This window comes from Penicillium robsamsonii (genome assembly GCF_028829455.1).
Source record: "Penicillium robsamsonii strain IBT 29466 chromosome Unknown utg000003l_segment0_segment0, whole genome shotgun sequence".
Classification (NCBI taxonomy): Eukaryota; Fungi; Ascomycota; class Eurotiomycetes; order Eurotiales; family Aspergillaceae; genus Penicillium; species Penicillium robsamsonii.
The window spans coordinates 5,243,559-5,254,403 of NW_026643221.1; the positions used below are offsets into that span (position 1 = coordinate 5,243,559).

General features: G+C 38.9%; 1 protein-coding gene across 1 annotated transcript; it reads left to right on the top strand.

Annotated features, from left to right (window-relative positions):
• Window positions 1–6,702: 6,702 nt before the first annotated feature.
• Window positions 6,703–7,477, top strand: N7447_006752 (uncharacterized protein; the record flags this gene model as incomplete). The annotated part of the gene is made up of 4 exons (XM_057231014.1): window positions 6,703–6,807; window positions 7,046–7,146; window positions 7,267–7,378; window positions 7,418–7,477. 4 exons carry the CDS (start codon window positions 6,703–6,705, stop codon window positions 7,475–7,477), a joined length of 378 nt encoding a protein of 125 aa, XP_057086104.1.
• Window positions 7,478–10,845: the final 3,368 nt, after the last annotated feature.

Here is a 10,845-nt window from a genome sequence, read left to right on the forward strand (position 1 = left end):
TGGGGTTAATCGCTACGGCGAAGGTGATCACGAGGAGTGAACTCTCTAGTCGGCGCTCAGTTTTATAACCTGGAAATCGTGAATGGGTGACTACTATTGAGTGTACGAATGCTTCGGGGTGGGCCCTCCCTCCGTGTGTGATTTTTAAAGGCAAAGTCTTCCTCGAATCTTAGTTCGACGGCCTTCCAGATAACTGGCGGTTTAAAGTTAGTCCGAATGGATGGACCTCCGATGAAATTAGACTTCGGTGGCTCGAAAGGCTCTTTATTCCGACGACTTCTTTACGTACGAAGGGGAGGTATCGACTTCTAGTACTCGACGGTCACGGAAGCCATTTAACCCTAAAGTTCGATGAAATATGCGAGAAAAATCATATTATACCGATCTGTATGCCTCCGCACTCCTCTCATCTTTTACAGCCTCTTAATATCGGTTATTTTGCGGTGTTAAAACGATCATATGGTCGGCTAGTTAAGATAAAAATGCGGAATGGGATTAACCATATCGATAAACTTGACTTCCTCGAAGCATACCCCCTCGCACGAATTAAAGCCTTTAAATCGGAGACTATTAAAAATAGCTTCGGAGCAGCTGGCTTAGTACCCTTTTGCACCCGACCGAGTGATCTCGAAGCTAAATATTCGTCTTCGAACACCGACCCCCCCTCCGAGCCGGGGGAGCGAATCGAGTCGGAATTTTACACTAAAAACACCAGCTACAGAGAAAGAACTACGTCGACAGGCTTCGTTAATCAAAGCTTTACTTCGTATAAGATCTCGAAGTCCGCCTAGCCCGTCAGATCGTGCATTAAACCAGCTTGTGAAGGGCTTCCGTCTTACAATGTAAGGTGCTATCTTACTGGCGAAAGAAAATAAGGAATTACCCGCTAAAAATGAGAAGAAGAAGCAAAAGCGCACCCGATCTAGAAGGCATATACCTTCCGAAGAAGGCCTCTCAGTTCAAGAAGCCTCTACTTTAATTTTACAGACGGGGGAAGCAGTTAAACCACCTCCCCCCAGCGCCAATATACAGGGAGAATCGGCTATTCGGCCACGTACGCGCCCCCCCGGGGGTGTGGAATATGCAGGTTGCCAGGGCATAGAAGAGAAACCTGTCCAGATAGACCGATTAGTTAGTTGAATTAATTTAATGGCGTTTTCGTTGAAATAATTGCAATTGAAATTCATAAGTTAGATTGGGTGGCCGACTCGGTGGTGTGGCCGACTCGGTAGTGAAATACGTTAACTATTTTTAAATACTTTAATGTTATTAATATACCGTGATAGCCTTTCCCATTAGGTGATAGAGAATGGGGATACTTAAGGATCTTTAAGCAGCGCTTATATATCACCTTTAGCGCACCGTCTTTAGTATACATAACTTACTCGAAATCATTCTATGTACTTAAGTTACGGCTTAAATCCCACATAATCTTACCTTTCTGCCTATAATCGGTTTATAGCCACCATTTAACCCATTATTTATATACTATCTCGCTATATAACACGTAGGCCTTTCTCCGATTAGGGCTAACGCGGGTTAGAGAAAGTGGAACCGGTGGAGGGTTAAAGGGTCGAGGTCTGAATTAATGTTATTAAAAGGCTTAATTATGAGCTGACTACTAGTAGGGGTTAGGACTCGAGATAAGGGTATAAGATAGCTAAGATTATCTGTGTCCCTATTATAAAGAGTAGGTAGAAAGTTAGAATGCTGGCTTTAGGATATCATAGCTATAATTAGAAGATAAAATAACATAGATATAAGGACATAATAGGAGAAAGTCTATACTTATAGGGAAAAGGGGATCTAAATAATTTACACCTAGGTCTTATAGTAAGGTTAATAGATTAATAGAACTATACTATAGTATAATATAATTAGCTATAAGAGACTTATTTAAATGGGTTAACCCTAATAAAACCCAATAAGACCTATTAGAACCCATCAGAACCCATAGATCTCTGACCTTAGTTAAAGACTAGATTTCTAACTACGGTCAGAAATTACTACTATATATTATACTATTATAAGCACTGCTATAAGCACTACTATAAACAGTGCTTAATCTTCCACCTATAATTTCTGACTGCGGTCAGAAATTATACTCACCTAGTGATATTCAATAAATTAAAGTACTTAGTAGGATATAATAGTTATATGGTCAGAAGTATAGAAGCTTAATGTGATTTAAAATGCAGAAGTTAGATCATCTAACTTAGATATAGTTTATAACGTATTTCACCACCGAGTGGATCACACCACCGAGTGGATCACACCACCGAGTGGATCAGCAAACCCAACCCTATGAATTTAATTCCATTTATCTCAACCAAAACGCCATTAAATTAATTCAACTAATTAACGGGTCTATCTGGACATGTTTCTCTTCTATGCCCTGGCAATCTGCATATTCCACACCCCCCCCCCCCCCGGGGGGGGGCGTACGTGGCTAAATAGCCGATTCTCTAGGTACACTGGGATCCGCGGGAGGTGCTTCACCTGCTTCCTGTTACTGCATAATTAATGCAGAGGCTTCTTCGACTAAGAGTCCTTCTTCGGAGGGTATATGCCTTCGAGATCTAGCCCGCTTTTACTTCTGCTTCTCGTTAGCAGCGCGTAAATCGCTGACTTCTTTCTCGAGAAAAGCAGCAGACTGCATAGTGATTTAATACGCTTTTAAAACCTGATTTATCGCGTAATTTAGCGGGCTCGGAGGGCTCCTCGATCTAGTACGAAGTAAAGCTTTAATTAACGAAGCTTACTTTTATAATTACACGTAGTTCGAGGGCGTTTTAGGGTCCTAATCGCTCCCCCTACTCGGAGGGGGGGTAGGAGTTCGAAGTTAAATATCTAGCTTCGAGATCACTTAATCAGGTGTAAAAGGTACTAAACCAGCTGCTTTAAAGCTATTCTTAATCGTCTCCGATTTAAAAGCTTCGATTCGTGCGAGGGGGTATATTTCGAGGAAGTTAAGTTTATCGATATAGTTAATCCGAGTCCGCATTTTCATTTCAGCCAGCCGACCATACGATCGTTTTAACACCGTAAAATAGCCGATATCGAGAGGCTATAAAAGGTGAGAGGAGTGAGGTGGGATATAGATCGGTACCACCTTATTTTACTCACAGATCTTATCGAATTTCGGGGTTAAATGGCTTCTATGTCCGTCGAGTATTAAAAGTCGATACCCCCTTCGTACGTAAAGAAGTCGTCGGAATAAAGAGCTTTTCGAGCCAGCGAACTCTAATTTTATCAGAGGTCTAACCGTTTAGACTAACTTTAAATCGCTAGTTAACGTATTCGGTAAGCGAGCTGGCCATGTAAGCCAGCTGGCCACCTCACCCAACCCATTAAATTCAACTATATTTATCTCAACCAAAACACCATTAAATTAATTCAATTAAATTGATTTATCTATCTGGACATGTTTCTCTTCTATGCCCCGGTAGTCTACATATTCCACACGCTCGCCCGGCCCGTGTAGCTGGCCGTAAACCCTCTGAAACCTGCTCACGATAGGCATTAATACGCGCTACTTAGGCCTTAAATGGCTCTGAACGTAGCTCACGAACTTCCTGGACTATAAGATCTCCTTCGTGATCTATCTGCCTTAAAGATCGGGTCCGCTTTTACTTCTTCTTCTCGTTTTCGGCACGTAATTCCTTATTTTCTTTAGCGAGTAAGATAGCGCCTTATATTATAAGACGGAAGCCTTTCATAAGTTAGTTTAATGCACGACCTGACGGGCTAGGCGGACTTCGAGATCTTATACGAAGTAAAGCTTTGATTAACGAAGCCTATCGACGTAGTTCTTTCTCTGTAGCTAGTGCTTTTAGTGTAAAATTCCGGCTTAATTCACTCCCCCGGCTTAGAGGGGGGGTCGGTGTTCGAAGACGAATATTTAGCTTCGAGATCACTTAATTAGGTGCAAAAGGTACTAAACCAGCTGCTCTAAAGCTATTTTTAATAGTCTCCGATTTAAAAGCTTTAGTTCGTGCGAGGGGGTATGCTTCGAGGAAGTTAAGTTTATCGATATAGTTAATTCCATTTCTCATTTTTATCTTAACCAGCCGACCGTATGATCGTTTTAACACCGCAAAATAACCGATATCGAGAGGCTATAAAAGGTGAGAGGAGTGAGGAGGCATACAGATCGGTATCACCTTATTTTACTCATAAATCTTATCGAATTTCGGGGTTAAATGGCTTCTATGTCCGTCGAGTATTAAAAGTCGATACCCCCCTTCGTACATTTAATAGTAGTCACCTATTCACGATTTCTAGGTTATAAAACCGGGCGCCGACCGTAGAAATCGCTCCTCGTAACTACCTTAGCTGTAGCGATTAATCCTATCGCGAAACTAGTCTCATCGAAGTTATAAACGTCATCGGGGTCGATTCCGAATTAAAGGATTATTTTTTAAATAAGATCGAACCACTCTCGAATAGTTTTCGGGTCTTCGTATTTCGCACGTTCGTAATTATACCGTTTCGAGAATTAGGAGAGTAGAGGACGTTATTTAATATATTTTATAACCTAATTTTCGCCGACCGAAAGAACTAGGCTGGTTCCGCGCTTCTCGAGGAGAAGATTCGCCATTTCTCGCATAGTAATAGGGCGAGGGACTAATCTACGAGAATTTATAGAGAGTATCCATTTCTTAAGAGATTCCTCCTTAATATCTGTTAATTTATGGGAATTTACGCGTATAGTACTTCGATCGGTACGGCCGGTAAGGCGGTCGCGTAAAGTTAAACGCGGTATATTAAAAGAGCAGGCAGGATAGTAATATTACTAAATTCTTAGTTCTTAAAACCCTGAATAGCTAATAAGATCCTACCCTCTTTACTGAATTTTAAGAGGATTTAGACCGAATTAGTGGCATAGGTGGTTAAATTAATAAGTGCTAATTCATTAAGTGGCAGTGGCAGCTCGCTTATGAAATACGTTATGTAATAATTTACATATACTATTTAATATTAGGGATATTATTATAGTAATAATCCAGTCGATTAATATAGATACTAAAGATATTTTTAAATAGGTAGAAAGGCTATAAGCTGAAGACCTAAAGATAGTCCGCTAAAATAGGGACGTCTTAGTATAGAGACCCTAGTAATAAAGGCTAGTTAGTCAACGCCTTAGGATTATTACGGTACTAAGGATATATATACGTACTAAAGAAAGCGGGTATTTATATAAAACTACTATAGATATACTATAATAACCCTACGGTAGGCTATTTTAGTTAGGCGAGAACGGAGGAGTTACTATAACATAACTATAACTAGGTCTAAATATAAGACGTTAAGAGATGTATTAAATCTTATAAGATCTACTAAATAACGTAGACCCTAAGGTATCGACTATTTAGTAAGCTCGAACGGCTACCGATTCTATCCTAACCCTTTACCGAATTATTAATAAATTTTATTACGGGATTATCTTAATCGATCTAGAAAGGAAGGATAGTTAATGCGATTTTAGTAGTCGTAGACTATTTCTCCAAATAGACGTTATAGAATTAGCCGAGCTATTCTATTAAGGTATTAAACTAAGATTCGGACCACTAACGTATTTCATAAGCGAGCTAGCCACCTCACTAAAAAGTGTTAATTAATTTAACCCTTTACTTCTTTAACCACCTACCATGCCACTAATTCGCCCCCGATCCTCTAAAAATTCAGTAGAGGATGAGGGTAGGATTCTATTAGCTATTCAGGCTTTTAAGAATAAAGAGATCTCTTTAATTCGTGGAGTGGGGCGCCGATTCGATATACCCCGCTTAACTCTTTCTACGCGCCTATAGGGGGTTTAACACCGCGCGATTTCTCGCGTAAATTCTCATAAATTAACATAAATCAAGGAGAAATCTTTTCATAAATGGATCCTCTCTATAGATTCTCGTGTATCAGCCCCTCGCCCTACTGCTATACGAGAAATGGCGAATCTTCTCCTTAAAAAGCGCGGAACTACCCCGGTCATTTTAGTCGGCGAAAACTAGGTTATAAATTTCATGAAACGACACTATTTAATATTAAGTCGATTCTCGAAAAGATATAATTACGAACGTGTGTGAGTAATTAAGCAGAATAATTATTATAGTCTTGTAGTAGACTATAATATTTAGGGAAGTTATATCTTATATAATTTGCTTATATAAGATATTAATAAGTAAGGTTATACTTATCCTAAATAGGAGATAAGGAGGAGATGAGGATATATATATATTAAGAATATATTAAGAAGCATGTCTAAATTACATGAAGGTATAAATCAGCGCCTTTTTATAGATCATTTAGGAGGCATCTTAGTATAATAGTATATTATGGCAGAGTATAATGGCGTGAAGGAAGTCATATATAAATTACTGATAATATTAATATATCTATGGATATATTAAATCTAGTAAACTATAATATGGCTTACCTCTAAATCGCCATAAATCATGAGATAATCGATAATATCATCTCCTCCTTATCTCCTATTTAGAATATGTATAACCTTGCTTATTAATATCTTATATAATTTACTTATATAAGATATAACTTCCTTAAATATTAACCGGCCCTTACATTTTGTACCAAAATTACAGACCCTCGCAAGCGAGGGTCCGCCACCCATTTACAAAGGATCACCTAAATGCAAATATTCTTTTAAATCCTACCCTTTTATTTTGACCACTAACCACACCACCAAAAATGCCTAAAACCAATAAAGATATAGAGCAACAGATTCAGCTAGCTCTCGATTCTCTATCTAAGCAGATAAAGCCGAATATCTCGAAAACTACGCGAGAATTCGCGGTTCCTATGCACTGACCGACTACGCCGGCGATAGTAAGGTGGAAAATCAATTTTTTAACGATAACCTAATGGCCGGAAGCTTAATCCTATATAGGAGTAGGCTTTATGTGATTATATTAATTACTTTAACATGGTCGGAGCATTAATAAATCGCCGATAAATTACTACTACTAATTTAATTCTCGAAGAAGACTATACCGATTCTACCACTCTACCACCATAAATCGTTAACCACTAGCTAAAGCGTTTTCTTAAACGTAATCCTAAGTACTATGTACGACGCCGGCGAGCCCTTAATATCGAAAGGGCTAGTGCACTTAATAAAACCGTGGTAGAGAGGTGGTTTTAAGACCATTAACGTATGGTGACTAAGCATAGTATATGCTATTAAGATATCTATAATTTCGACGAAACTAGCTTCTAAATTAGCGTCGGTCGCGATTAATTCATCATTACTAGGCATCTAAAAAAGAAGCTATTTAATGGATCTATCATAAATCGCGAGTCTATCACGGTTTTAGAGGCTATTTCGGCCGATAGTTTTACCTACCCGCCACTTATAATCCTAAGTGTAAAATAGGCATTACTACGTAAGTTTAATACTATCTAGGAGGATAAGTATATAGCTATAACCGATACTAGCTATATTAACGATACCTTAGCATATTAATAGATTCAGCTCTTTTATAAGTGGACGGTTAGTCGTACACTTAGAAGAAAAAGGCTAGTTTTATGCGACCGTTTTAGTTCGCATTTAACGCGCTAATTTATCCGATTTTATGAGAAGAATGATATTATATTATTCTTCTTACTCTCGTATACTAGTTATATACTATAACCTCTCGATATCGGCGTGTTTCGCGTATATAAACACTAGTATAGTGAGGCTATAGAAGCTGCTATAATGACTAGATACCGTAAATTCTCTAAGGATAAATTTCTACACTTAATTAGAAAAATCAGACGGAAAACCTTCCGGTCGAATATAATAAAGCTTAGATTTAAATTAACTAGCCTCTGGCCTATTAATCCTAAGCTTATTACGGATGAATTAGAGTCGTACGATCCATATTATAATATTTTACCCTAGTCGAATATACCCTTAACCACCTCATAAAACACTGAGTTTAGCACCCTAAAAACCGCTGAGAAAGTAAGAAGGATTAGCTGCCGGCTTAATTAGTATGATCTAGATACTTAGCGCTTTTAAAATGCCTTAATAAAGCTTTAAAAGGGGGCTAAAGCGTAAGCTATATTAGCTTACTAGCTATAGCGGGAATTCGATTTAATATAAGCTATTATGGGTGCTCGCTACGCCCGGTACGTTACTTCTCGGCGTTATACATAGATCACCGGAATCATTAATTCATCCTAAGTTAAAGAGATAAAAAGAAAAGAGTTTGAAAAGATGGATTAAGAAAAAATAAGGCGGAAGTGGAAGGTGTTAGTTAAAATTAGGAAGCATAGTAGGGTAAAGAAACGCCGGGAGAAGTGATTTTTTTTTTATATTCTAGTAGTTAAATGGCTAATTGATTTCTTTACTATTTTTAATTAATTAATATACTACGTTATAAGATAGGAAATTGTGGTTAAAGTAAAAGGTATGAAAATATTGCATTTAGGTGATCCTTTGCAAATGGGTGGCGGACCCTCGCTTGCGAGGGTCTGTAATTTTGGTACAAAATGTAAGGGCCGGTTATAGTCTACTACTAGACTATAATAATTATTCTGCTTAACTACTCCATAGGTTATGAGCCCGGTAGGTTACTGATTTCCTAATTAGGTAACACCGAGGTAATTTCCTATTTTAGAAATTTTGAACTCTATTCCCTATTTAGGAAATAGTGACTCCATTTCCTATTAAGGAAAATACTAGATTAATTTCCTATTCAGGAATCTTAATTTATTTATAGGATATACTATTAATAATATAAACCTAATATACTATACATTAATATAGTATATAAACACCTAGTATACTATATATTTATATAGTATATCTATTTCCGATAAAAAGGAAGATATTGTAACGGGTTAGACCCGCTTCCTACTATATGGCCCTGCCATATATCCTTCCGTTCTGCCATTGCCTTGCCCGTCATCCTTATTATTGTCCCGCTTACTTCATTCCTTCCCATCTCCAAGCTTTTTGTAAACAGCATGTCGACTTAGTCAGCATTGAATCAATTTGGCTTCGTTCCTTGACATAACAAAGCCCTAACAAAGCCCTACGACCTAACTAAGGGTAGGCATTAACTCATTAGATTAATACATAAACACTCTCCTAACTATAGCTATAATCCAGAAATGTGCACGTTAAATTATCTATCGGCATAATATAGATCTAGGCCTCGGTTGAAACTCAGCCTACCGTTTTATTAAACGCATACCTAATAAATACTCCTAGGAATATTAAGTAAAAACTAATAGAAAAGGACCACCTAGAAGTAGTCACCCCTAGTCATCTTATTACCTGGTATATTCGCATTTGCCTAGGCTAGACTATTTAGCGGTTAAAAATCGGATGTGAAGGGCTGTAGCTTTATTGACTCAATTAGGCTGGGCCAACATGCTGTTTATATCAATATTAGTAACTATCTACCGTCGATGGGGGTTTATGTATGCTGTGAGCACGTGCCTCAAGTGATCCAGGCCGGGCTTTGGCCCGTCATAGTACCCCCCCCCCCCCCGGGTCGCATTGATCCTCACGATAAGCACGATGATGTCGCCGTCGGCGTCGAGCGAGACGGTGCCGAGAGGGCTTCGGGACGGGCCCGTATCGTCGTTCATAGTCGTCGAGCGCGGAGTAATTCTCGACTAGGTCTAACCTTTCCTATGTCGTTTCTGCATATCCCACAGCGAGGAGGGGTAGGAAGGAGGAGGAGATGGTAGAATAAAGGACTAGTCAGACTAGTCTCTGGAGTTTATATTAAATTAATATATACTGACTTATTTATACGAATATCTTATGTTTTTACAAGATATTATGTATTTCGTTAGAGTCATGAATTAACGTGTTCGGTAAGCGAGCGGCGCACGCAAGCGAGTGGCGCACCTAACCCAAAACGCGTCCATGAATTAGCACTTAGTCAATTCAACCACCCACCATGCCACTAATTCGCTCCCGATCCTCTAACAATTCAGCAGAGCAAGGGGGTAGGGTCTTATTAGCTACCTAGGCTTTTAAGAATAAAGAATTATCTTTAGTTCGTGAAGTGGCGCGCCGTTTTAATGTACCCGAAACTACCCTTCGCCGCGGCCTTAGTGGTACATAAAACCGCGCGAATTCTCGCGTAAATCCGTCTAAATTAACATAAATTAAAGAGGAGTCTCTTTAAAAATGGATTCTCTTTATGGATTCTCGTGGAGTAGCCCCCCGGCCCTCTGCAGTACGAGAAATGGCGGATCTTCTTCTTTAAAAGCGTAGAACTACCCTAATTCTTTCGGTCGGCGAAAAATGGGTATATAACTTTATAAAACGGCGTCCTCTCCTCTCCTCTCGATTCTTAAAACGGTGTACCTATAAGAGCGCGAAATATAAAGACCCTAGAATCATTAAGGAGTGGTTTAATCTAGTTTAAAAGATAATCATTTAATTCGGAATCGACCCCGATAACGTTTATAACTTCGACGAAACCGGTTTCGCGATAGGGTTAATCGCTATAGCGAAGGTGATTACGAGGAGTGATCTCTCTAGCTAGCGCTCCCTTTTATAGCCTAGAAATCGTGAATAGGTGACTATTATCGAATGTATAAATGTATTAGAGTAGGCGCTCCCTCTATATATAATTTTTAAAGGTAAAATCTTCCTCGAATCTTAGTTTAAGGGCCTCCCGGATAACTAGCGATTTAAAGTTAGTCCGAACGGCTAGACCTCTAATAAAATTAGAGTTCGCTGGCTCGAAAAGCTCTTTATTCCGACGACTTCTTCGCGTACGAAGGGGGGTATCGACTTTTAATACTTAACGGACACGGAAGCCATTTAACCCCTAAATTCGATGAGATTTATGAGTAAAATAAGGTAATACCGATCTATAT